Genomic DNA, 25,122 nt, shown 5'->3' on the forward strand with positions numbered 1-25,122 from the left:
CCAACAGGCTAGTGGCCAGTCTGGAAAAGGATCTACCCTGAGAATGAGTACCATGTGCCACTCTTTCTGGTAGTATCTCCTCGGTGCAGTATGCTAATCAGCTAATAATGTGCGTTCATTTGAAACGTTTGAAAGGTTATTTGTAATTCTAACTCGTCGATGTATTCGTCGTTTTGTATGTAAGAGTAATGTCATCTAATAGTTTCTATACGTTTTCGACAGTAAGATCGCAGCGATCGTTTACGCATTGGTAAATCCTAACAAACATTCGTTTCAATAAGCGATACCGGTAGCAGTAGCATGTAGCATGGTTCAACATGCGACTCACGAGCATTCGTTTCTGGCTGTCTCAATTACGTGCTCGCAATTCACGTTGTGATTCAACGTTTTCTCAATTTAGACGCAACACCTTTTCTAAAAGCGATGAATTTAAACCAGACCCGAGAGTTCTGGCTCTCCGAGATAAACTGTTGTATTGCGATTACTTGGATTATGAAAACATAAAAATGGGATATCTAAAACGCAGAAGAAAATATAAGAAAGAATTTGAACTCGCCGAAAAAGCCAAGTATGAAAAATTGGCCTACGAACCAGCAGTTAGCGTTATGTTGAACGATCCCAATGAAAACGATAAGTCAGACATTGAGCATGATAGTGACTCGGACGAAGAAAAACCTTTATACATGCCGTATGCGGCAGTGACTTCTTATCAAATCACCGAGACGAACAGTAACGAGGATACCCCCACGAATTCGTTAAACAACAGATATATAGAGCTGTACGAGCAATATTTGGAAGCAAAGAAAGATTCGGTGGACAAGGGTAAATGGACGTTCGAAGAATTTCTAAAGAGCAGTGATATACAGAGTAATGTACCGAAAGGCGAGCTCTGGAAAATACCCACCACCTGGATGTCCGATTACGAGGAATTTGATGATGCCTTAATCGATGAGAACTGGAACAAGTATTACGGTACACCAGATCCTAATTCAAACGTCAGCTCTGTTCCGTGCGGTGGTTGCGGAGCTCTGTTACATTGTAGAGATCCTGCGATCCCTGGATACTTACCATCGGAATTATTTACGAACAAAAAGAAAGATGATTTAAAAACGATGGTATGCCAAAGGTGTCACTTTTTAAAGTTTTACAATGCCTCGTTGGAAGTGAAGGTCTCGATCGAAGATTATCCGAAATTGCTGAGGGCGATCAAAACTAAGAAATGCGCAGTCATCCTAATAATCGATCTGACCGATTTTCCTTGCAGCATTTGGCCAGATTTAAAGAGCGTCTTACATCCGTTCACTCCTATTTTTCTAGTCGGGAACAAAGTCGATTTGTTACCGAGAGACTGTCCCAAATTCATAGATCACATTAAACAATCATTGTTGGATACTGTAGTCGATGTAACCGGTGTGAAGAGAGAAAATTTCACTCATGTCCAGTTAACATCTGCAAAGACCGGATACGGTATAGAGCAGCTTATAAATAAGCTGCAGTATAAATGGCGACACAGGGGTATACATTCTGTACATATATAAAAAACCGTGTATCCTTCTCATTTTTTTTTCTTTCTCTTCACTATCATCCATATTTTAGGAGACGTCTATTTGATTGGCTGTACAAATGTTGGAAAGTCCTCTATGTTCAATATTTTATTAAATTCGGATTATTGCAAAATCCAAGCCCTCGATCTCATACAACGCGCCACGGTATCCGCTTGGCCGGGTACGACGTTAAATTTATTGAAGTTTCCAATTTTGAATCCATCCGGTAGAAAAGCTTACTTAAGAACGGAAAGATTGAAAATGGAGCAGGTTTATAGAATGGAATTATCGAGGTACAGAGATTACCAGTTTAAAGCGACAGGAAACATTGAATTCACTACGTTGCAAGGTAATTTTCAGTCTCCATCTCTCCTACAGTCTACATAATTTGCGACACTACGTCGTCAACACGAGCATTCGTCCAAGTGACCGTTGATTCCTTCCTATTGCCATAGATGAAGTCGGAAGAACATTTACCGGGCGTACGGTCGAGGAAGCGCAGATGGATCCTTTCTCTGAAAAATCTCACGCGTATCTACCGACGAAGCCAGTTTTCGACGAATCCAAGCCAGAATACGAAAATAGTCGATGGTGTTATGACACTCCGGGTACTATTCAAAAAGATCAAGTACTCGACTTACTAACAACCGACGAACTGTTGTCCACATTGCCACAACAAATCATAACGCCGAGGTCGTTCACTTTGAAATTGAAACAAACCGTGTTTCTGGCTGGTTTGGGAAGACTGGACTATCTCGAAGGAGAATACTTTATTCGGTATTTTTTGACCACGAATCGTCACGAGTTGCGATTGAGAATTTCGTATCCGTTAAAACCGTTCCAACAACCAGAATTCAGACATATTAATTCTTTGTTCGCTTGTCGGCAGATGCACTTTATTCGCGAGCAAAGAACTGCCTATAACGATCTGTCACACGGTTGATGCTGACGAAGTGTACGACCGATTGTTGGAGACCGATGCGTTTGTCGTACCAGCGAACAATCCAGAACGTCTGAAGAAGTGGCCGAAATTACTATCAAAGGAGTTCAAAATGACCGGGATATACCGAGAATCCGCCGCAGATGTTGTGCTCTCGAGCTCAGGTAATATAATTGAACGATGTGGACAAATACGAGTTTCGATGAATACTACGAGTATCGATGCAATTTTATCAGGTTGGATCGCGGTGACGCCTCAAGAGAACGATAACGTTTTACTACGTGCGTGGACGCCACAAGGTCGTGGCATACATCTAAGATCTCCGGCGTTACTCAGGTATTCAGTTAGACTTTGCGGGAGTAAAGTTCCGGGAACTCCAGTATACTCTTTGGGACGGCGAGTGTACGTGAATGTTTAAAAGCCGTTGCTTAATCAATTCGTTCATTTTTGTACATACGTGTAAAAAAATTAAATGTTTCTCAAAAAACATTTGACATTCGTTACAAATCGTTTAAAGTGTTTCTATCTCGATTCGATTCGTTCCTCTACGATCGAAATGTTCCTCCATGGAACGGGATTTCGTTTTGTTCCTCGAAACACATCGGATCGTTGTTTCTGGCAACGTTCTGTAAGAACGCGCAGACATGTTAAAACTCTGAATTTTGAATAACGGGTAAAACTTACGTGCAATCCTTTTCGCACGGATCCAAATTATCATCCTGCAGCGAAGAACAGATGCGAGCATGGCGGCAGCAGCAACAACACTGATCGAAGTCATAACGCGAATCCTTTAGATTTTGCACAGATTTATCGGAGTGACGCCGATCGCGATCACAAGAAAAGTAGCACTTGTATTTTAAACAGACGGGACAGTTCTCGAAGATATGAAGGTTGTCGCAAACAGAGGAAACGCGACGACGAGGACGAGACTCGACGCTGATAGACCTCTGCGTTCTCGGATGACAATACCGAATAGCGGTTGTTCGAGATGATGGTTCGCGGTGACAGGATTCGCATCGGTACTTGGCGCTGTGAAAACGCGTTCGCGGTCTGCGTATACTTCCAATGGATGTATTTACGTTTCTACTTACGGCACACAAGTTTCGATCTTGGCTTTCGCTCGACTGTGGCAAACCTTTTTCTGCCTAATTATACCTTTGATCGGCCGTTTCCTGTGAGAGCAGCAGTTACGCTGAAAATGGATAAACGTTCGATCGATCCAATCCGATCCATCGGAGGCGCGCCTACCTTAGATTCGATCGTCTTCGGATTCACCACGTACGCTCCGTCAAAGCTGGGATCGTAACGAGTTTTCACTTCTTCTATCACAGTTTTCGTCGAAACCTCGATTTTGGGCGCTATAATGCCCTGTGAGTACGAAACGTTTTAGCGAAGGAAGGCTCGTAACTAGACGAAAGTAAACGCGGAGGATGAAGGATATGAAATACGAACGGGGAAATGTTTGGTCGGATCCGTAAGAAGGTCAACGTCCACTCCGGCGAGTAAACGTTTGCAGTAAGTTACCGGATAAAGGAGATCCGCCAGTTCGGTCTCGAACGTGGCTAGAATGATGGGTCGACTGCACGGATCCAGCCATTGTATCAACTCTGCGTAGAAAGACTCTTGCTCCAAGCTCCGTTGCAATTCTGTCAAACCAGCCAGCCGTGTAAAAGTTTTCTTAAAGTGAAACTCGTTGTGAAATAATAGTGGAAAAATCGGTGATACTCTGTGCGACTCTAAAGTGATACCGAGGCTGGTTATTCTTAGCCCTACTTTCCCGTTAGGACACAACCATACGCCGGGACACGTTATCTGAAAAGGAAACCGGAATAGCAAAAATCCGGGATCCGCTATGGTCGGTGATCTCGTCACGCATACAGTATAGTGCCCGCGAAACAATAAGCTAAATTTCGAGCGGACGACGACGCGTCCCGTAGTATTTCTGCGAAATCGTGATAAACGCGTCGTTTATAACTAATTGTAAGTACAGTAGATATACGTACGGCGTGCAGCTCTAGTCGTATTTTTACGCAGAACCCTTTTCCCGCCATGATCCGGCATTTCGTTCACGTCTTTACATTTGGTACCGGACGGTTCGCCGAGCTTCGAGAATCATTTCGTCGATCGGGTTTACGAAAACGAGGGCAAACTCCGTTGTCGAACGAGAGGGGCCCAAGGGCCCCGACCAGATGAAATTCAACCGAAAACGCGAGTACTTATCCGCAGCCTCGACGTACGCGTATAAGATCGCTATTTGGTAATCGAGCGTCGTTGCTCGTTGTATTCGTTGCAAGCGGTGGTTGCCAGGAAACGAGCTCGCCGCACAACATCGACGATATCGAATTTTGCCAACGATCACGAGAACGAAAGTACGTAAATGCATACATACATACAGGTATGTACGGTACGTAGTTAGTAGGTAGATAGATGTAAGTAGGTAACGTACGTATACGAGAGCGTTCATTAAACTTTGAACGGTATTCCCATAAACTTTTCGATCGGCATGCCTTTCTGAACCTGGCGTATTCGAAGTTCATTGGCGATGAAGTCAGATTCCTTGATGGGGAATCGCAATCTCGGATCCTTCGTTTGAGGTATCAACGGTTCCGAGAACCATCCGTATCTGCGTATACGTAACAAACAATATGCACGCGTATGTATACATTAAGTGAATTCTGCGTACTGCATGTTCACCGTCGGAGGCTTGAATGTGTAGATATCCTTCGGTCCGAAGATCAGCCTTTTCGTAATTAAATCGACATACTCCTGTCGAACCTCGGACGCCGGAATTTGATCGTGCTTCGCGTAGAACTTGGGGGTCAGAGGTTTCGTCCGACCGATCGCCACGAATTTTTCTTGCAATTTGAAGAATTTTCGCTCCTTCTCATATCTCTCGGTGTAGAATCGCAGCTTCACGGGATTCATGTTGCCCTTCGACCGGTCATTAATTCGGTCGCTTCACTAAAAATTTATCATGGATTGTCGGACGTCGGATCGTCGGTCCCGGTACATGAGACTAGTGCGGTAAACTAATTGAAACGATTCCCAAAGAAAAACAAACATCGGCGTTTGACGATAGGTGGACGAACGATGCGCTCGTTCAAGTAGCCAAGATTGCAACGAATAGCTTGATTTTATTTGAAAACACCATAGACTCTCATCTGCCAGATGATGGGGCCAAGGTAGGGGCACTGATTTATACATGAATGTCTATAAAATTGCTGCATTTCAAGTTCGGGTTCAAATGATTATTAAAAACTAAATAAATTATAAGTAATTTACTTATACTTATATATCGCTACACGTTTATTCATTTATAAAGTATCTAACAGTATACAAAAATCCTTCATCAAATATCCGCTCTGAACCTGAATACTAAACGCAACAATTTCATAGACTTTTACATGTATAAATAAATGCCCGTAGTTTGCCTCCACAATTTGGCAGATTAAAGAGAGACACATACACCCAGCTCCAGCTATTGTCCTCTCACTTTAATGTAGACTTCAACTTCTCTCAGGACACGCGCAGTCTAGTATATAAGTCTATGGAAAACACCAGTAGAAAACGCATACACGACAAACGACAGACCGATGGACGGGGCTAGCGAAAACGAATCTGATATTTCCAGCAATAACCGATGGTCGTCGCAACGTTCCGTGTCAACCGCGACAAAACGTCGCATTTACCATTATAAATATACCGCGGAAAAAATCCTTTTGACGAACTCTACGTGTCTCGGAGGGGTCGAAACTAGGTAAAACTGATACCTAGGCCGTCCCGTATATAATCGAGATAAGTAACTCACGATTGCTCACAGACAAAACAGAAAATAGTGGAAAATACTAATTACGCACACTGTTATACATACTAACGCGATAATAATAATAAAAAATAACAATAATAATAACGACGACGACGACGACGATAATCGTAATCATCGTACAGATTCGAATTCTGCCATCTACGATAGCAGTAGTATGTATTTATCAGCGAACACTATAATATCGCTACGGCAAGAGTAATAATAATAGTAACTGTAGAGAACTGGTATTAGTTTCGGTATCAAACATTCGCGTATTGCGCGCGAGAAAAAAGAAACAGAAAATTTGGACAGATTGATTCGAGGAGTGGTCGTGACGACGCGACCATAAGGAACACGCGGCGATTAGGACAATCGTCGTCGTCGATGCTTGAAGGAAGCTGGTGCGCCAAAGTCTGGATCGTCGCGTCATCGATGCGGGCAGTCTCGATTTTAACTAACATCCTACGTCGACTAAGTTAACGGACTAGAAGATTCATACGATCGAAAGAGAACGTTTTCGAATCGCTGTTTCGACGATTCTTCGAACCGTACAGCATCCGATCCTGGCAGTCGTGCTTCGCTAAAGTTAATCGATGATCCGAATCCATCTCGTTAGCACGCGCTGAGAAAACGAAAACGCTTATGGGATCCGCTTAACCGGTCGTTACATCTGTCGTCGGCGAATGCTTCGTTTCGGTCGCTTCGGTGCTCCTAGAAGCGAAACAAACCGCGCGTCATACCAATTTCCCGTAGGACGTGCCGTAAATTGTTCTCTTTCAACTACTCTACTTCCGCGTTTGTACGCGATGAAAACTCATAACTTACCTTCTATGATCCACTGGCCGTTCGTCGCAGGAGACGATCGGAGTTGTCTCGAGAATAACGGCAGAAGGATTCTCTGTAGTAGATTTTCGATTAGAGGCCGACTCGAAGCTTCCGTCGCGACGATACCCGTTCGAATATTCAGCGGATATCGGCGACCTCCTCGCCGGTAGATAGTCACCGGTGCTGGGTGCCAGCAATTCCTCATAATACTCGATCGTTCTCGGTTCCGTTCCGTATCTTCTCGGGAGAGAAGAGTACCCAAAAGTATCGTTCAATGAACTCGCGAACGAACATCTGTAACTCGGATCAGGATCCCCGGAAAAGTCGACGCTGTGGTACCTTCTGGATCTGGAAGGCGAGAGGTCGAAGGTGGGCGATCTGAGGTACCTCCCGAGAGGATCGTACGAGGAAGAGAGGCGCTCGTTGGGCGACTTGAGATCGATCGAAGTATAGACCGTACGATCAAGAGACCGATTGCGACCAACTGCCCCGGCTCGATCATACGTGCCGTAGTTTCTATTCGTCGTCGTTCCGTACTTGCCGCTGGCGCGATCCCAATGTCCGGTAAAGCTTGATTTTCGCGGAAGACCGACACCCGGCGGAGGGGCCGTCAGAGATGGTCTTCGCCGATCGTTGAACCGAGTATAGAAGCTTCGCCTGCGAATGCGGTCAATCACCGATTCTGAGTTCCCGTCGTCATTCCTGATCCCAGCGTACAGCGAGTGCGTGGGTGAGTGCAAGTCGGTTCTCAACTCTGTCGAGCTGACCGACCACGAATCGAAACTCTCCGGTTCGTCCGGAGACAGAAGCTCGTTCGGATATTGAACCGAAGGTAGCTTCGGAGCGACGATGCTGTCGCTCTTCGAATCTGTCAACTGCTCGTCATCGGTTGATTTAGTAGTTTGATTTGATTGTCTGAGAGTCTCTTCGGTGCCCGGCTCGAGTCTCGGCTGTGGCTGTGGCGCGCATTCTTCGATGATTCTGGCACATTCGGCCACTTCCTTCTTCAGTTCTGCCACGTCTCGGGCGCGCAACGGCTTGTCGATGATTATCTTGTTGCCGGTGATGCTGGCGTGATGCGTTACCTTTGACAGACACTCCGTCAACTTGTCGGGGACGTCCTCATCAATCGAAGCGACGACGTCCTTACCGGGATTCTTTGGCGAATCCGACTTGGGCGAGTCCTTTTTATTCCTAAACGAGTGCTGAGGTATCTTGGATAAGTCGAGCTTCAGGTTGCTTCTATTGCCCCGTTGAGATTCTTCGACAACCCCGGTCGATCGGTTTTCCTCCACCGTCGTAGCAGCGGCCTCCGTTTCGTCGAACCCGTTCTCTTTCGATTTAGAAATACCGTTCGTTTCCTCGTCATTGCTACCGGTCACCTTCTTTTTTACCACTTTCACTTTTGCGTCCTTTTCTTCCGCGGTCGCGTTAGCGCGATCGTTAATAACTGCGGCGGAATCGACGGATTTCTTCGTGATCTTCCTCACCGCGCGAACGACTTTCTTCTTCTTGACGCCGTCTCGAGAGTCGTTACATTCCGAAGATTCGGCGGAGATCTTTTTCACCGACTTCTTCGCCTTCTTTTCCGCTTCGTCATCCTCGAGCTTACTCGGTTCCGTGGACGAACCGTTGTCTAGCGATGTTCGACTCGTCACCTTCTTTCGGCTCTTGTCCACCGATTTCTTCACCGCTTTCGATGCTCCTTCCTTTTCCTCGCGATCGTTGCCATTTCGCTCCTCGATGTCTCGATCCGAGATAGGTTTTCCAGAATCTGGCTCTCTTTCCCGCGACGCCCTTTTTTCCTTTGGGAGGATCGGCCCGTCCTTCGGCGGGGACCTCTTCGGTGAAGACTCGGTCTTTGCGTCCGATCTTTTTGCATCACCGTTGCCGCCAATTCTTTTCGTCGACTTGGTATCGAGTTTCGTCGGTATTCTACTGCTACCGGTGACAGGAGTCGTCGCTTCTTCGTCTCCAGGTTTCGCGGGCTTGGAAGTTTTCGGCGGGCTTTTCTTCAATCTGCTTAAGATCGTACTCTGCGATCGAGAACCGTTCGCCAATTGCTTCGAATCCGTCTTGAACAAGCCCAACACCGAAGAGACTGCTTTGCCATTTTTTGAGTTCTTCGGCGGACAGAGTTCTTCGACGCTGGAGGCTCTTTTTGCGCTGACGGTGTGCTCGCTCATTGTAGAGCAGTCGATGGGTGGCGCGGATCGTTCTCGCGCAGTTTCACTTTTCCATCTTCCATTCGCGGTTGATTTCGCGACGCGCTTCTTCCGTTGCGCGTTATCCTCGTTCGACCGAAGCCTCTCTAACTTCTTTTCCAGCGAATGCAGGAACCCGTCTTTTGATCCTCCCTCCGGCGATTCCCTCTGCGCGTTCGCTCTTTCCTCGCAAGATTCGTCTCGCGATCGGCGATCTCTTCTCAACGAATTAATCTCGTTTTTCAGTTCTTTCTCCCGTTTTTTCTCCTGCTCGACACTACCTTCCCTGTTCGGATTCGCCGCAGCCTTGTTCTCGCTCTTTCTCCGAATAAACCGAGACTTGCGTCGTTCATTTTCCGCCGCTTTCCGTTCATCTTTCTCCTTCGCATATTGGCTCTCTTCTCTAGGCGTGTCGAAGAAGTCTGGTCGCAGGAACCGGGATATCCGTCGTTGTTTACACTTTTGCGGTTTCTCCGTGTCCTTTTCCTTCTCCTTTTCTTTATCCTTGTCCTTCGAGTCGCTCTCCCGATTCCCGGAAGCAGTCTTGAAGATTCTGCCGAGTAAGGATTTTTCCGGACCGCTATTTCGCGTGATCAGACTCGCGTCCCGCGAATCCGCGAAAGATTTCCTGCGGTCAACGACCACACTCGGCTCTCTCGTCAACGATCCGGACCGTAATCCGAGACTCGGGATGCAGCTTCGCCGTTTCGGGACGGCGACGGAGATCCCGCTCGCTTCTGCGATTGAAAGCAATGATCGTTTGTCGCATTTGTCCGTGTCTTGATAACTGGAGCTCAAATTCCTGTTACCCACCGACGAAGCCGTCGGTCCCAAGTTCTTCAGTTTCGATTCTTTGATCAGATTCTCCGCAGCCAGCAACCTGTTCTCAAAGTTCCTCGACGAATCCGTCTTGTACGGCGACTTGTATTCGCCGACTACGTTGCAGGAGGAGGAAGAGGACTCGGTCGGTGACGTCTCGTATGATTTCGCGTTCGAATCGGTCACCGAAGCGGGTGCACACTCGAAAAGGGAGCAGGTGTTATCGCTTTTGCCGTCGTACATCGTTTCTTCCTGGATTTTATCCGCCCTGTATGAACGAAAGCTGTCTTTCCGAAGCTTACTCCGTCCGCAGCCCGCATCCTTATACCACCTGCCGACTTCCCTCGAAGAACTGTGATCCGAATCTTCGTTGACCCGTCCGTCGATGTCATGGTCGTCCTCGTGGTCGTGATGGTCGTCATTGTCGAAGAGACTGACGCTTCGTCGAGGCGACACGCGAGAACCAGAAGCCCTGTGGATCGTCGGCTCCAACAAACTGTTGCTTCTTCCGAGGATGCGACTGGTCGGAGTTCGGTCCTTGTACTCCGTCTGATCAGAAACAGTGGAGATCGATCGATCTGCGGCGGCTTCGGAAGTCGCCGAATCGACGAAGAAACTCGGAACCGAGTCTTTCTCGCGCGAGACAGAAGGCGATCTCGTCAAGGATCGCCTAGTTTGCTCGATCAACGTTTTGCTCAATCGTCTGGCCAAGCTCGGCGTAAAGCTTTGCTCGAAAGACTCTCGCATCTCTCTTCCGATTCGGAGCGGGTCCGCTTCTGCGTCTTCACGCGCTATTTTACCTGAAAAATACATAATCCGCCCAACGTTAGACGCAACAGTCTCGACGCGAGAACTCTCGTCGGGAAGCGGGCAAAATTATTCTTCGCATTCTCGGTATTTACACTCCTTTATTTCTACGTACACCGAAACGTTTGGACTTCCGTCTCTTATAAAATTTCTTCAAAAATTAATAAATAAATCTCTAACGCTCTAATCTTAACCGATGATACTCATTCCGCTCGAGCGAGACCGACTTTGGCTACCTCGGCTGAATAGTCATCGAACGATCGACGTTCTCGTCCGTCCGCGACAGAGACGCATCGAATAAAGAAAAAAAGAGTACGATAATGATTGACTCCCGCGAAGAGCGGTGGTTTCTTTGGCGCGGTAATTGCAATGAAGCGAGATAAAATAAAAGTAATGACTAAGAAACGAAGAGAAAGGGAAAGATGTCACGGTCGTGTCGATGATTCGACGTTCCATCCAGTCGTAGAAGCCGCATCGCTTATCACCGTCCGCGAACGCGATCGTTATCGCGTCGCGTAGCGAAGCTGCTTTTTGAAAGTGTATGCATCAGTTTTCTCAATTGCGTTACACGTACGTACGCACGCACAAACACGCGCACAGGCACACGCGGGTAAATATATACACGCATACATATGTTTCGCACGCGTTTCCAGCTATCGCGTCGACTGAATCGATTCAACGAATCGTCGAGTGATGCTGTAACGGAGGCTGGTCGTACGCGTAAGCGAAAACTGGGGTTACAGGTCGTCAACAGATTCTCACGGATAAAAACAGTTTACGCGCGGCGCGGCGGCACGATTCGGAGAGCGAACCCGTCGCGCCGCGCGATTGACATCGAAATAAATATTTCGCACGCGTATACGTGCACGTGCGTCACCTTAGGTATCCGAAATCACAACGCGTCTCGACGGTGTAAATTCGAGATGAGAATAATGCGGTGTACAATATTAAATACGGTAATAGTAGCATTATCAAAGCATGCTCGAGACAATGTAAAAAGTAATAAAACATTGTTATTTAAACTCTTAAAAACACAACAAATATCAGCCATCGCAAACAAGGGTTAGCTCTCCTTTGCCTCTCGCGGTGTACGCTTTTCCTCGAGTTGCCTCACTTCTCGGTACAGTGCGAGTTTCCCCGGCGCGGGCGTGTCAGAGAGTTTCTTGTCTCGATTCGGAAACCGACAAACAAAAATGCGGCAACGACGACGACAACGACGATTACAAACGAATAACGACCGTCGCGTTCTCCGCGCTCCTTCGACAAAAGACATCGATATTTCAAGAACAGCGTCGTCGTTCGACCGCGAATCGAGTCGGTTTCTCGAAACTCCGGGATCCTCCTTTAGCCGCGTTTTACCCTCTCGGCCAAGAAACCTTTTCGACGAAATGAACAACGATAAGAGCGAAGCGTGATCCGATCGGAGATCGTGTACAAAGGTGTCTGTCGGGTGTGTGGATGGCTTTCGAATACCTCGATACTTCCTAATTCCTCTCCTTGTGTTCGCTTTACGCGCGACCGTGTTTCGTACGCGATCAGCTTTCGGGGGCACGGTCAAGTGGAAGCAGGCCTGGTGACGGCGGTTGGCGGTGTTGGTAGTAGTAGTAGTAGTAGTAGTAGTAGTAGTAGTAGTAGTAGTAGTAGTAGTAGTAGTAGTAGTAATAGTAGTATTTGTATCGTGGTGGCACTCGTAGCGATATCTTTCTCGATAACGATATCAGGATTTGGATGGATCTTAGAGCGCGACGACAAGGAACAAATTGACGAAGAAGGATAACGAGAACAAGACGGTGGAGACGGAGATGATGTCGGCGACGGCGACGGCAATGGCAACGGCATTGGCGACGAGAATAGAGCGGCGATCGCAGTTCACACGACGAGAAGGTGAGAAGGTTTCGCCAGGGTTAAAGTGTAGCGTGGTACCTAATTTGGTTTGCCTACTGGGGGTTACCGTCTGCCCGCCTACGTAGAGTCACTCGCACGGTCGCTGCAACAACCGTCAAGAAAAGACCGTAAGTTATACCTATTTAAACAAAACGATCCCACCGCGGTCGTTCGAAGAGAAGATATTTTCGATAGACGATCGCGTACGAAAGAACGATGCCAGCAGCTTCGGTTACCATCCACCTTCCGCCTCTTCTTCGGGCTTTCGACCTTGGAAACGTGCTCGTCGAGCAGAAAACGGCTGAACGAACGTTGTGTTAGGCGCGAGTCCGATTTCGAGCGCGAAAGAGTCTTCGAGAACGATGGCGGCAGTCCGATCTAAACTGATCCCGATACCAAGTCCCAAAGTTGCTAGCGTCGCGTCCTACCGATCGGGATAACATTTTCTGGCCGATCGTTATTTTCTGAATCTGAAGCTTACTTTTATTTAAGCAACTTTTGGCATCCTTCTTTCGCGTCGAACGAGCAAGTCCCGTACTAGGTCAGTTTTAAACGAGACATTCCTAATTCTCGACGACGGACGTTATATGTACCGAAAATATAAACTCTCGACGATGATCGGCGAGCGGTGGCCAACGATAACTCCTTCGACCGCTGATTGAAGAGTCGACGATAGACGTAAAGTAGATGCATGAATCTTTGTTCAAATATGGATTCGAGAGAGTTTGGAGAGTGTAATATCGTAAGTACAACCGAATCGTATTTTTCTCGTGTTCGTGTACGTACTTATATTGGATCACTGTGCGCAATCGGTCATGCTGTCAACTTTAGCGTATACCGAATAGAATTAAAGGAAAAAATGAATTATTACAGCTACTTCGTGTTAATAGGATAATATTGTAAATCACCAACAGCATTGCAACTTGCTACTACTGCGAAATTACGAGGTTCTATGTTAGGCAAAGTACGAGTTACGTCAGTCGCGCCGGTGCAACGTCGTTGCTCAAACCCTTTTCTGATTGCGAGCAAGAAAAAAATAGTTGCGATTAGTCGTTCGACACGCTCGATTATTTAGATTCGTACAGCGCGCGTGTACGTACCTAGATCTCTCTACCCAGACTCTAGTTGCCTCGAGACAAACGTAAAAGAAAATGAATAAAAAAAACAGGCAGGCTTTTTTCTTTTGCGAGGAACGATTCGTGCAGACATGCTCTATGAAAATTACGCGGTGCTCGCGGCGTCTAGAGGAGGTTTTGTATCCGAGCTGTCGCTCGTGCTCCTTCAAAATTCAAAACTTCGAACCTCGCGTGAATCGATTCGTTCGAAACGACTCGCGTATTTACTTCGAATTCATTTACCGCGTTTCTTTCTTTCCGCTGAAAATCACCGAAACGCTTACCCACCTGTGCCAAACACGAACCATACGTACGTTCGTTCTAAACGCTGTTAGTACAAAAAGTTGCAAAAACATCGTCAGGCAATAACATCGGAGAAAAAAACTCGACGGAACGGAAGGAATAAGAGAAAAATAGAAGACACGCGTAGATATAAAGATGCGTAACAAAAATAAAAAAGAAAGAATACGAAATCGTAAAGTAAATTTGGATACGGACAGGACGTGGCGAGTGTGTGAGAAAGAGACAGAGGGGGAGGGTGCATTGGAGAAAAGGAGAAGAGGTAAATCGATAAGAGTAAACAAAAAAGATGTGCTCTGTCTATCAACGACTCGACAACAGCTAGGTACATACTAGGAGATGCATACTGAATGCCATTCAGCATTTTATCGCGCGACTCACGATCCAAACCAGTGACAAAATGTGTAGTAACGATGATTGCGACTTTCGAGTTTCCCGTGTGTACCTATCGCTCGTCGGATCGACGGCGCACGGTCGAAACGCGTTTAACGCGAACCGAACGAAAACGACGATTTTGGCACTGGATCGAATTCGGACCTCCCGCGTTCCGACGCGCGATTCGTTGCCGCGATCGCGAGAGAGAGAGAGAAAGAGACAGTAAACGGAACGATCCGTATTTGCGATGCGACGGTCAATTCGTACATCAGTCGCCGAACATTCTCTTACCTCGTGGAAGGGTATTACTGCCGATGTCGAACACGCTCTCCCTCGAATGATTGCCGGCTTGGCTTCCCGGACTGTTCGGTGTCCCCGGGTTCGAAGAATTTGCAGAGTCTTTTTTTCCGAATGTGTCGCCGTCGCGACTCAACGAATGCCTGAACTGAGACTCCGACAACCGCCTAAAGTTCCAACAGACAAAACGTTCACGTGATTCACCCGATTTCTATGTTCTCCGTCTGAACTAGGGAATCGACTAGATGGAGAAAAAAGAGCAAGCTATACTTGCGAATCGGGGTACGAATCGTAGCTTTTTTTAAAAGTAATCGCGTTGGAGAGTAGTATACGTATGTAGCTATCAAGCTGATAGGTATTTACTCGATGTAATATACGTTGTACTACCTTCTAAGATAATCGGCATACACTACATTGTTCTAAAGTTGTTGTAACAATTGGACTCACGTAGTCACGGTCCTCGTTTCGACGTATGTCTGGTAGCTTGCGCAAACAAGCGTCGGGTCGTTGTACAATGTATAATATGGAGAGAGGAACTGTTTGCGGAGAAAGTAAAATCGGTAAATTACCTAGACAATGGTTTGTTCAGGCCCCAAAAGGCTTGCGAGGAGTTCGATCCTAGTCTACCGAAGAGCCGGGAACTCGGAAAGCCAGCGGTACGGTTATCGTCGACGTTCAGTCGTTGCGTCAAGCTACGCACTCTGGACAGCAATGTGGAAAAGAGGTTCTCCGCTGTCAACAACTCGAATCCATCGTCATCGTCGTCCTCTCCGGAAGACAAGCTGTCCGCGTGCTCTGACGGCTGCCTCGATGGCCGAGAGCTCCTCAATCGGTGCATGTGTCGTTGCAGCAGATCCTCGCTATCCCTGCGAGCGATTAAAACCGATCAACTCATTTTCGATTGAAAGGAACGAAACGCATGAAGAGAAGTCGAGGAAAAAATGTGCTGGTTACCTGTGCAACGAGGAGAATGGGGACTCGTCCTCGCTGGCATCCGACAGTAGAGAGCTCATCCTTCGAGGTCTACCAAATCTGCTGGACCGCGGAACGTTCGCGCTGTTCGGCGTGGCGGTCTTGCTCTCGGGCTCGACGCTGCCCGATCTAGGGGTAACGTATCCGCCGCCCTCCACTGCAATAGGAATTATATACTCCCTAGGACTCTTGCGAATTGGCTCTGGACCAACGGTGGAGCCGAGGGCGCTGTCCGTGTCCGAATCGGCGGTGGACTGCCGAGATAGCGATCCCGAACGTTGCGAAATCGATCGCTGAGGCATCGGCGGTGGTCTCACAGGCGGTGGAGTTACGGAACGGCGGCACTGCTGGCGGTGCTCCGCTTCTACCTGTGTTCACAATCGCGCAACCAAGATTCATGAAACGATCATTTATCGCATACCGCGCGTATCGAACCATACCTGTATCGGTATTATTCTTTCTTTCGGCGCGGCGGCGTTCCTCGGTTTGGTATCTGGCTCCAAGCTCGAGCTTCGATCCGGTCGCGGGATCGCAGCCTGCACAGGGAACGCTATTTCCGATCGTTGAGTTCGCAGCTTCTGTGGCTGGAACGCGTCGATCCGAGCCTCGACCTCGGACTTGAACGCCACGGCGGGATCCTCAGCTCTAGCCAACTTCGGGCTCGACAAAGAAATCTCAGCTCTGCTCGTTTTCCGCGATCTAGGCAGTGTCGCACTCTTCAGCGTAATTTCCATCTTGCTGGACACTGTTGGTTTGTCCTCGTCGTCGTCATTATTGTCACGCGTCTCGATAGCGACGGCAACCTACAAAGAGGTTCTCAATTAAATTTAGCACTCATTTAATAAGACAGATCACGGAATGTTTTGACACGTTACCGGTGGTTTCTCATCGAAGAACTTGGTTTCGACGGGCGTAGACACGGATACCGTCGCGGAACGGGTGTCGTTCTCTCCAACTGGTATCTTCAATGGAAGCTTCTTCGGTTCATGACTCGAGGGAGGCGAAACAGGTGGGATGTTAATTCTTCTCTGTATACGTGGTTTCCCGAGGGCGCCAGTTATCACATCGACGGCTTGCTTCCTCGCCTCCTCCTCCTCCTTCTTCTTTGCCACTGCCACCGCCTCTTCTTCCTCTTCCCTCGCAGACTTGGACTTGTCACCCGATTTTTCGTTCTTCTTGGCATCCGGCGTGGGCGGGACATCAATTATCATCTTGGAAGCGCTGGGCTTCGTCGGTGGTGGACTGGTTAGGGACGAAAGACTGGCCTTCCTTTCGAATACGCGCTTCGCTCCTCCAACGTTTACACCAGGTATAAAAATCTTTTTTGGTTTCTCGTTTTCTGCCACGTTCGACGCTAACTGATTAAACTTCTCCGCGGTTTCGAATATCTTCGACCGCCTCCTCTCGTACGTTTTCGCCGGTAGCTCACGCGTCGTGTCGTTCGATGATGACAATTCCGAGTCGAGAGAAAGCGCCTTTTCCTTCAATTTCTTAAACTCTCGTTGAGTCGCCTCGAGATCGTCTCGATTGTCCTCGAGGACGGACGATTCCTTCGCGTGCCGTTTGTCCTTTTCGATGGACGATGCCGCATTCGAAGGATCGGTCGAAGACGCGGAAATTGTCTGCGATCGTTCGAGCACTGTTTCCGCTCGTTCGCCTGGCTCCTCACTCGCCTCGCTCTCGAATCGTCTCGTCTGCTGATTCGCATCCACGAGCGGTTGCTCTTGGCTAACTATAACAGGGGTTTTGCTTCGCTCCTTGCTCGGCGATCTCTCGTTACATTCTTTGATCAACTCTAAACAGGCAGCCGTCGCTTCCGGTTTATTTGATTCAACGATATTACAGGTAGGGACAACGTGAACGGTAGGATCTACTTCCATGGCTTCTTCCGTAATCGAATTAGGTATAGGCGCTGAGTGATGCCTGGAGAAACAAGAAGAGAACGATATTCACTCGCGGTAACCGAATAAGAACGATACACGGTGGTAAATTTACCTGGATGCGGACTTGTACATTCTCGGCTCTGGCTCGTCCCTCTTCTCTTTTCTCCGGGATCGTTCTTTTCTCTTCGCACCGGCCGCAGCTGTCTCATCCATCGATGGCGTAGTCTCCAATTTCCTCTTCGCGTCTCCCGTAATGGGCGCAGTCCTCGGTTCTTCCTCGAGCAACTCTCTTCTGATCCGCCTATCGGAACTGCTTTGATCTAACTCCATCAAACTACCAACGGAATGGCACCTGGTGGGTACCAGAACATCCGAAGACACGTTGTTCGCGACATCTCCAGCCGGCTGTTGATCGCCGACGACCAATTTTTCCGCGCTCGCGGACTGCGGTACCAGGGAGAGGAGCAAGTCAAGCCGAACGGGTGTCTGCGCCGCCAAATCTTCGGCAATGTCCAAACAATTCTGCTCGTAACCCTCGTTCACCCACCAATGGGTACAGATCCGTTCAATGTCTGCTCGCTTTCCCGGGCATACGGTCAGCATGTCTTTAATGAGCGGAGATGCAGCTAGAGAAATGAAATCGAAAGAACGAGGATTAAAGCGAAATCCACGAAAGTGCTACTGTTCGCCCGCAATAATGCTTACGCGACGATCTCTTCGGCTCGAAGTAATCGGACTGCGAAATCTGTTTAACCAATCGCTTGAAGTTGGATCCGTCGAAGGGCATGGCACCGTAAACGAGAGTGTAAAGGAGGACGCCCAAGCTCCAGCAGTCGACTTCAGGACCATGATAGGGGGTACCTCTGACGATCTCCGGACTGGCGTACAACGGGCTACCACAGAATGTGTTCAGCAGGCGTTGCTCGTCGAACACGTTCGACAGACCGAAATCCGCGATCTTGGCGTTCCCGACCTGATCCAACAGAATGTTTTCGAGCTTCAAGTCCCTATGGCAGATCTTGTGCTTGTGACAATAGAAGACAGCAGTGGCAATCTGTCTAAATATTCGTCGAGCTTCGTGCTCCGTCAACACTTTCCGTTCGCTCAGATAATCGTACAGTTCGCCACCAGCCGCGTATTCCATCACCAACACCATTTTCTCCCTGTTTTCAAACACTGAAACGCATAAACGATAGGACGTACGCGTGTGAAAGCCGAAGTTCCAAGTTCTGCAATTATCTTCCTTTTCTACTGCATACTACCTTCATATATATGGATGATGTTCGGATGTTGTACGCTCGACATTATTTGAATCTCTCTCCGTATCCTGATCAGATCGGCTTCCGTCTCTATTTTACATTTCTTTATAGTCTTTATAGCCACCTCTTGACCGGTTTCTTTGTTGATCCCCAGTTGTACCTTGCCGTATGTACCTTGGCCGAGCTTTTTTATGATGTCGAACCTAATAACCGAAATGAAGAAATACGTATACCAAGCGTCGACCCAACTATAGACTACGGACTACGAAAAACGTGTGCCATCTCGAACTTCAGCAAAAGCTTTTCCTTCTCCATTACCTCTGTTTCAGTTTCCGCTTGTGATTGTGAAGTCGCACCCCGCCTGTGCTCTCCATTCCTCCCATTATGTTGTGTATACTCGCCTCGCCGACCACCATTTTTCTTTATCTCGATCTGCGAATAGAAACCGTTCCAATTTAGCGTTCACCCATCGCTGGTTGCTCACCCATGATCTTCCCGCTCCATGTGGGATGAACTCGAAACGAGAAGGAAAAGTTTAACGCGGTTGAACGGCACGCGCGATGGATCGGCGACGCGTGCTCCTTTTTTCAAAGGTGGCCCCGCGCGACCAGAAACGACGTGAAACGACGCGACGCGACGAGAACCGACGGGGTAAGAGTACACGGTTATCGGACTCGTGCTCGAACCGAGAAGGAAGGACAGAAATGCGGGAGTTTATTTTCGGTCCTCAGTAGCCGCGCCAGCCGCCAGCCTCCAGTGTCTCTCCCGCCGATCAGCGATGCAACCGCGTATGTACATTTCTCTACGGTACGTTGCCGCAGAGGAACGAGTCCAATCCGATCCGGGTTCTTTCGTTAGCTGTTTCGGCATAAATCAGAGGAACAAAGTTGTCGATCATCGACTTTTCGGAGGAACGACAAGTTTCTTTCTTCGTTGACAGGGAATACGTATTCATCCTTACGATTAGAGTCTATGGTTCACGTAGCGGTCCACATAGAGTTGCAGAAATATCTAACCGACTACATACTACGCGGAAGAGAGCAACCGCCGGCTCTTCCGTCTTCGACGAATTCAAGTCCGAATGGACGAACTACAATAAATCATCGAAACGAACGACGACAATTGTACCGAGGAACGGAAGATTCGTCGAATAGGAGCCAAACTTAAAAGCGAAATCACTGAAGAACACGTGCGCGTGCGAAATCGCTCTTTCACAGTCGCGAGTCAGTCTCGTCGGTCTCGTTCGTCTCGCTCTCGATACTCGATCGTGCCGCGTTTCGGTATATTTAGCGAGCACGTAGACCCGTCGCGTGGGCGATCAGCTTCAGGGCTGATGTCCTAATGACTTCCATTTTCTCCCACTCTCCCTTCTTTCGCCTTCCCGCAAGCTGCACATGTAAATACTTACGATTTCGTTCGACATTTCTGTTTAGAAATTTCTGTCCCGACCTGTGCGCGATCCACGTTCGATGTTACACGTTATTGCTTATCATGTTACAGTTGCGAACGATCGGTAGCCAAATGCTTTGGATGCGGCGCTCGTAAGAATCGAGTAGCCGGGTCACGATCATTTTTCTCTCGTATTTATAGGACGAGTCTAAAATACGAACAACTGTCAACGAGCGGAGACTAAAAGAACGCGAGGTAAATCCGAGCGAGCAATTAGAAATAAACGCGCGCGGACAGTCGGCAATGCATCGACAAACGAATCTTCATTCCAGATTTCATCGAATTTCGAACATGAGTGTACGTAGTACATATCTATTTTACCAGGTTTGTCCTTTTGCGCGAAACTCGATGAATTTTCGCCCTCTCTCGTCACGTCGTCGCCGCGTCGTCACGGGATGCGCGCGTAGCAATTACAGCGCGATTGGAGAAGAAAATGGGAAGTCGTTCTTTCGCGTGTCGTTTTCGAACTCGCAACGCGAGTATGTACATACGTATACGCTGCAGGATATAATTACATCGTCATTGTGTAAGAAGCATCGTTCGCGAACATCGACATCGCGAGTGCGAAGGCGCCGCGCCGTTTGGCAGCGTCCGCATGCGAAAAATTTGCCAACTTCAATTCTCTTTCGGGACCTCGAAACATCGACAGTTCCCGATTTCGCGGTGCACCTTACACCGATTACGAGCAGACTCGAAACGACGACACAACGTCGAGTCCGATCCACGCATTTTCTTTCTGGTTTGTAAAAACGGTTGGTTCCATTTACGATTCTCGAGAACAAAATTCCTCTTTCTTCCAAGTTGCAAGTCCATTCTTGTTACCAAACACGTCCAATGTTCTGATGGAGAAATTTGTCGTCGGGCTTCTAAAGGCTAACGACGGCTCCTATACAGACTTGAGGACGTCGTTACAACGTGACGTCATCCGATGGCTTGTACGGTATCCCGTGATTCACGTATTATTAATAAAACCCTTTCTATTATTCCTCGACGCGACTCACGTCGCATAGGCATGTATTTACATGAATGAATCTCTACACTCTGGTGTACGAGCGTCGCTGTCGTAGGTGATCGTACGCGTGGATCGCGATTTCTCGTGACAAAAGTTTGACTCACGAAGAATTAATAGACCACGCTCGGTGAATTTCATTCGTGACTCGCGACCATCTGGATCTATGCTATTTCGGCACTCACCAATGTTCCACGGCGTTACGATAAACTCGCTTCGCGAAAAAGGAGAAAGCCGGAAACATGTAAAAAGAGAGGAAATAGCATCGCAGTAGATTCTCTAATTTTAGTTTAAACGTCGCAACTCCCATGTCGTATCGCATAAAAAATCGCGCATGCATGCAAAATGCGCGGAAACGAGTTTGGTACTTGGTTACATTAATACGTACGTAGCGCACAGTATGTACTTGGCACCATGTAAATACATACATATGTGCATTACCTCTTTGATCACTGACTCCAAGGCCAATATCGAAATCGAGGAACTCGTGTTCAGAGCGATGAAATGCATATCCGTAAGCAGATACACACATTAGACGTGTAAGTAACTCGATGTAAATATTGAGGTAAAGAAAATGTGAAGCAAAAACGATATATACTGTCTACGATAGGTTTACTGATTGAACGACCCGCAAAAATAGTTCAAGACTCCGAACCTGACGAATTCGTCTACCCATCGAATTAAATAAAATGTATGTCAGTAAGGTTAAATGAAATGCAGGCGTGCTCGTATCTGTGCACTGTATGTAACCAAAACGCATACCACGGTATGTAGGTTTCTATCGGTAAAAATAGCATTCTGATATTTCGAAGAGTTCTTTGAGAACATCCGCTAATTATTTCGAACGTAAGGTATCGTTCGCGTGAGAGCAAGAAGAAGAAAGACTAATTGGCAAAATTTACTCGCAGACCGTTGACGAGTGCAAGCTTGGGAGAAGACGAAGATGACGACGTCGTCGTCGATTAGATTCCGTTGTTGGTCGTTAAATAATCGAATCGTACCGCCCACGATACAAATCAAGCACCGTTCGTTTCGAACGTTTCCTTCTTACTTGGAACGACTGTTCTCGAGGCTCGTGTCTCCTCGTACCCCTCGAAGAACGAAACCTCTGAATGAGAATCGACGCTCCTCGGGTCTACAATCTAAAAATAGCGCGAATTTGTACCTTACGGTGAACTCTGGAGCCAAATTATCCTCTTTTTGCGGCTGCTATCCTCTCCCGGGGAACTACGAGAAAGATACACTGTACACACCGATATTATCGTCCTTACGAACAATTCGATCGCTAAGTCTCCACGACTTCCGTATATTTCGTCGAGTTCGCGCACGTTTTCCGTTTCCACTTCATTTTACCAGACATTTTTCGCTTGACGATACTGCACACAGCCCACGGATTGCCACCATCTTTATTTACTAATTTTGGACTAGTAGAACCTAGAACTAGAGCGCCGCCGATGGCCGAGAACTATGATCGGAGCTGTGAGCTGCGAGTGTTACGTGCGAAAGTGCTCGGACTCGAACTATTAATAACAATAAGAGTGGGAACGGGCTGATGAAATGAATTACATCGCCACCACCATCATTGGACGTAGTTCTCTACACAACAACTTATATTGTATTCAACGTTTAGTATTCAGTATCCTAAGTCCCGCCACCGCCTCAGTGATCCCATCATGCCCAACTCTCATTTCCTAATGACGACTTTCGTCGCTAGAAACGACACCCTTCTCATTTTTCAAATAATTTCCAAAATTAAGAATGTGGCGAATTTCAAATTCGGAGTTGAAAATTTAGTTTGTCCTTTTCCCCATAGGGTCTCACCCCCACCTTGTTAAATTGCAGAAAAGTCATATTCCGATTCAGATCTTATTAAGTGTAATCCGTGCTCTACATGCGTAATACAGATGCAGTATATGTGAATAAATTTCGCAGTATCACACGTTTCCCGCGCAATTACTTGTTACACTTGATTACACGAAAGAAACAATAGAACAAATTGGTCTGTCGGTGAAAATTAGTAGTTTAGTAACTACGTTGATAGCAGCAGGTAGTAGTTAACTGTAGCAGTAATTATATGATCGTCTATGGTTGGTATTCAGAGTCATTATTTATATTTAAGATCGTCTTGAGCATTTGCTTAAATCCCTGTTTTTTATATAAAACAGGGACTAGAAATATGGGATAGATAGGAGTAGTAAATGCTTAAGACGATCTTAAGAATAAGCATCGACTCTGAATACCGGTCTATATCTTTCGATACACTTTGTATGTATTTTCTACAATTTTAAACAAGTTTCCATATTTAGGTTCGCGAATTTGATTATCTTCGATATGTGGTCGTCATCGGCAATGGACACTAGTGTAAATTCCGGGGGCGGATTTCTCGACACCTCTCAAACGGAAGAAGCAAGTAGTGGGAAAGTCGAGAGGCTACAAAATATCGTTCCTCTCATGATAGAAGATCTACTTACCGCTACTGACGTGAACGAACTAAAAGTAGGAAATTTGCCTATACGTACATTTACGATTGTCGCGATAATACGTAATATCGAAGAGACAGCCACGAAAATAACTTATGAAGTCGAGGATCAAACAGGTTCGATTCCATGTCAAAATTAATCGGTTAACATTTAGTCGAGCTTGTGTTGACATTACAATTGCACGTGCAGGGTCTATCACAGCTGTGAAATGGATTGAGGCAGAAAAAAAGAGTTCAAGCCCTCTGGGGACAGTCAATGCCTACTTTCATATATTTGGTTTGCTGAGAGAACAGAACGATAAGAGGCACATCCTAATTTTGGGAATGCACCCATTATGGAATCTGAATGCTCTGGTAACCCATCTTCTCGAGGTCACGTACGTTTCGCTTCGATCTCCAGAAGAAATGTTTATTCCAAAATCTGAAAACTCAATTTCCAAAGATACTACTGGTAGTATGAACAAAAGCACTGTTTCTATGGTCAGTGAAGATGCCAATCTGTATGGAATGGATGCAGATCAAATATCCGTATATGAGACTATTCGAAAGTATAATGATACTGAGTCTGGTATCAAGAGAGATACTTTGATAGCAGAGTTACCAAAAAACACAAAGATGAGACTAAACGAGATTTTGGAATTCCTCACTTCCGAAGGACACATTTATACCACGTGCACAGATGATCACTTCAAAACAACTTAAACTAAAACTGTATTAATTGCCGTACACTACACTACATTAAACTTGCATTTTTTGTTATTACTTATTAAGCATTAAAACTCTTTTGTATAAAGAAAAAACTACCGAGTTTTCTATTGTTAGTATTCTTTCATGTTCCTGAATAAAAAAAATATAAAACGATAAAATGTGTTGTCCACGTTTTTTTTATCTAAGAGTGCAACTCGATACCACGTTTAACTCGTCCAACGTACTTAAGACAGTTAATTAATTTTTTTTTATGTTACGATAAAAAAATCATAGTTACACGCGCTGTTTTCATCTCAACTTACTTTACTTATGCGATGCAATTTCCTTCTAACTCCATTCATTAAGGAATAATTGGTGATGAACGAAATAATTAATCTGTTAGTCCTGAAATATACTAGATAGAAGAAAATTGTAGACGACCTGTTTGGATACTGAACTGTTTTATCAG

The 25,122-nt window shown here is 46.7% G+C and overlaps 5 protein-coding genes across 10 annotated transcripts; 2 read left to right on the plus strand and 3 right to left on the minus strand.

The window, feature by feature from the left end:
• Nucleotides 1-22: 22 nt before the first annotated feature.
• On the plus strand, nucleotides 23-2,973 carry LOC108627156 (nitric oxide-associated protein 1). Its single transcript, XM_018028248.2, has 5 exons — nucleotides 23-1,515; nucleotides 1,597-1,893; nucleotides 2,000-2,321; nucleotides 2,434-2,648; nucleotides 2,721-2,973. The coding sequence occupies exons 1-5, from the start codon at nucleotides 318-320 to the stop codon at nucleotides 2,900-2,902; spliced, it is 2,214 nt and encodes a 737-aa protein (XP_017883737.1). The 5' UTR covers nucleotides 23-317; the 3' UTR covers nucleotides 2,903-2,973.
• Nucleotides 2,912-4,931, minus strand: LOC108627157 (uncharacterized). Of its 3 annotated transcripts, none has more exons than XM_026815314.1 (6): nucleotides 4,488-4,931; nucleotides 4,009-4,296; nucleotides 3,733-3,852; nucleotides 3,576-3,676; nucleotides 3,169-3,513; nucleotides 2,912-3,110 (listed from the first exon to the last, which is right to left on the minus strand). In XM_026815314.1, the coding sequence occupies exons 1-6, from the start codon at nucleotides 4,533-4,535 to the stop codon at nucleotides 2,996-2,998; spliced, it is 1,017 nt and encodes a 338-aa protein (XP_026671115.1). In that variant the 5' UTR covers nucleotides 4,536-4,931; the 3' UTR covers nucleotides 2,912-2,995. The 3 variants fall into 3 exon arrangements, with proteins under 3 accessions (XP_026671115.1, XP_017883738.1, XP_017883739.1); XM_018028249.2 differs by having other exon boundaries at nucleotides 3,937-4,296; nucleotides 4,488-4,928; XM_018028250.2 differs by having other exon boundaries at nucleotides 3,937-4,130; nucleotides 4,488-4,926.
• Nucleotides 4,930-5,513, minus strand: LOC113464608 (uncharacterized). The gene is made up of 2 exons (XM_026815327.1): nucleotides 5,168-5,513; nucleotides 4,930-5,107 (listed from the first exon to the last, which is right to left on the minus strand). The coding sequence occupies exons 1-2, from the start codon at nucleotides 5,407-5,409 to the stop codon at nucleotides 4,948-4,950; spliced, it is 402 nt and encodes a 133-aa protein (XP_026671128.1). The 5' UTR covers nucleotides 5,410-5,513; the 3' UTR covers nucleotides 4,930-4,947.
• An 85-nt stretch (nucleotides 5,514-5,598) lies between these two features.
• Nucleotides 5,599-23,256, minus strand: Nuak1 (Nuak family kinase 1). 3 transcript variants are annotated; one of them, XM_018028210.2, is made up of 13 exons: nucleotides 22,653-23,256; nucleotides 19,348-19,461; nucleotides 19,033-19,232; nucleotides 18,476-18,946; nucleotides 17,883-18,396; nucleotides 16,763-17,810; nucleotides 16,328-16,690; nucleotides 15,870-16,255; nucleotides 15,485-15,781; nucleotides 15,363-15,398; nucleotides 14,910-15,082; nucleotides 7,115-10,937; nucleotides 5,599-7,000 (listed from the first exon to the last, which is right to left on the minus strand). In XM_018028210.2, exons 2-13 carry the CDS (start codon nucleotides 19,443-19,445, stop codon nucleotides 6,943-6,945), a joined length of 7,467 nt encoding a protein of 2,488 aa, XP_017883699.1. In that variant the 5' UTR covers nucleotides 19,446-19,461; nucleotides 22,653-23,256; the 3' UTR covers nucleotides 5,599-6,942. The 3 variants fall into 3 exon arrangements, with proteins under 3 accessions (XP_017883699.1, XP_026671094.1, XP_026671095.1); XM_026815293.1 differs by lacking the exon at nucleotides 22,653-23,256 and adding an exon at nucleotides 20,800-20,881; XM_026815294.1 differs by lacking the exon at nucleotides 15,363-15,398.
• A 144-nt stretch (nucleotides 23,257-23,400) lies between these two features.
• Nucleotides 23,401-24,766, plus strand: LOC108627107 (Replication protein A2). 2 transcript variants are annotated; one of them, XM_018028161.2, is made up of 3 exons: nucleotides 23,401-23,574; nucleotides 23,794-24,083; nucleotides 24,157-24,766. In XM_018028161.2, the coding sequence occupies exons 2-3, from the start codon at nucleotides 23,819-23,821 to the stop codon at nucleotides 24,666-24,668; spliced, it is 777 nt and encodes a 258-aa protein (XP_017883650.1). In that variant the 5' UTR covers nucleotides 23,401-23,574; nucleotides 23,794-23,818; the 3' UTR covers nucleotides 24,669-24,766. The 2 variants fall into 2 exon arrangements, with proteins under 2 accessions (XP_017883650.1, XP_017883649.1); XM_018028160.2 differs by having other exon boundaries at nucleotides 23,402-23,534.
• Nucleotides 24,767-25,122: the final 356 nt, after the last annotated feature.

The sequence above is a fragment of the Ceratina calcarata genome, unplaced genomic scaffold (genome assembly GCF_001652005.2).
Source record: "Ceratina calcarata isolate Rehan_Ccalc_2016 unplaced genomic scaffold, ASM165200v1 scaffold44, whole genome shotgun sequence".
NCBI classification, from domain to species: Eukaryota; Metazoa; Arthropoda; class Insecta; order Hymenoptera; family Apidae; genus Ceratina; species Ceratina calcarata.

What these genes read in the sequence shown, in the direction of transcription:
- LOC108627156 (XM_018028248.2), top strand. Translation starts at nt 318, where the DNA reads ATGCGACTCACGAGCATTCGTTTCTGGCTGTCTCAATTACGTGCTCGC. An exon ending in GTATAAATGGCGACACAGGG is followed by an intron (nt 1,516 to 1,596) that starts GTATACATTCTG and finishes TCCATATTTTAG; the next exon opens with GAGACGTCTATTTGATTGGC. An exon ending in TGAATTCACTACGTTGCAAG is followed by an intron (nt 1,894 to 1,999) that starts GTAATTTTCAGT and finishes CTATTGCCATAG; the next exon opens with ATGAAGTCGGAAGAACATTT.
- LOC108627157 (XM_018028249.2), bottom strand. Translation starts at nt 4,535, where the DNA reads ATGGCGGGAAAAGGGTTCTGCGTAAAAATACGACTAGAGCTGCACGCC. An exon ending in ATCCGACCAAACATTTCCCC is followed by an intron (nt 3,853 to 3,936) that starts GTTCGTATTTCA and finishes TCGTACTCACAG; the next exon opens with GGCATTATAGCGCCCAAAAT. An exon ending in CGAAGACGATCGAATCTAAG is followed by an intron (nt 3,677 to 3,732) that starts GTAGGCGCGCCT and finishes ATCCATTTTCAG; the next exon opens with CGTAACTGCTGCTCTCACAG.
- LOC113464608 (XM_026815327.1), bottom strand. Translation starts at nt 5,409, where the DNA reads ATGAATCCCGTGAAGCTGCGATTCTACACCGAGAGATATGAGAAGGAG. An exon ending in CCTCCGACGGTGAACATGCA is followed by an intron (nt 5,108 to 5,167) that starts GTACGCAGAATT and finishes ACGTATACGCAG; the next exon opens with ATACGGATGGTTCTCGGAAC.
- Nuak1 (XM_018028210.2), bottom strand. Translation starts at nt 19,445, where the DNA reads ATGGTGGTCGGCGAGGCGAGTATACACAACATAATGGGAGGAATGGAG. An exon ending in AAGCGGAAACTGAAACAGAG is followed by an intron (nt 19,233 to 19,347) that starts GTAATGGAGAAG and finishes TTCGGTTATTAG; the next exon opens with GTTCGACATCATAAAAAAGC. An exon ending in CTGAACAAACCATTGTCTAG is followed by an intron (nt 15,399 to 15,484) that starts GTAATTTACCGA and finishes TGTTTGCGCAAG; the next exon opens with CTACCAGACATACGTCGAAA.
- LOC108627107 (XM_018028161.2), top strand. Translation starts at nt 23,819, where the DNA reads ATGTGGTCGTCATCGGCAATGGACACTAGTGTAAATTCCGGGGGCGGA. An exon ending in TGAAGTCGAGGATCAAACAG is followed by an intron (nt 24,084 to 24,156) that starts GTTCGATTCCAT and finishes TTGCACGTGCAG; the next exon opens with GGTCTATCACAGCTGTGAAA.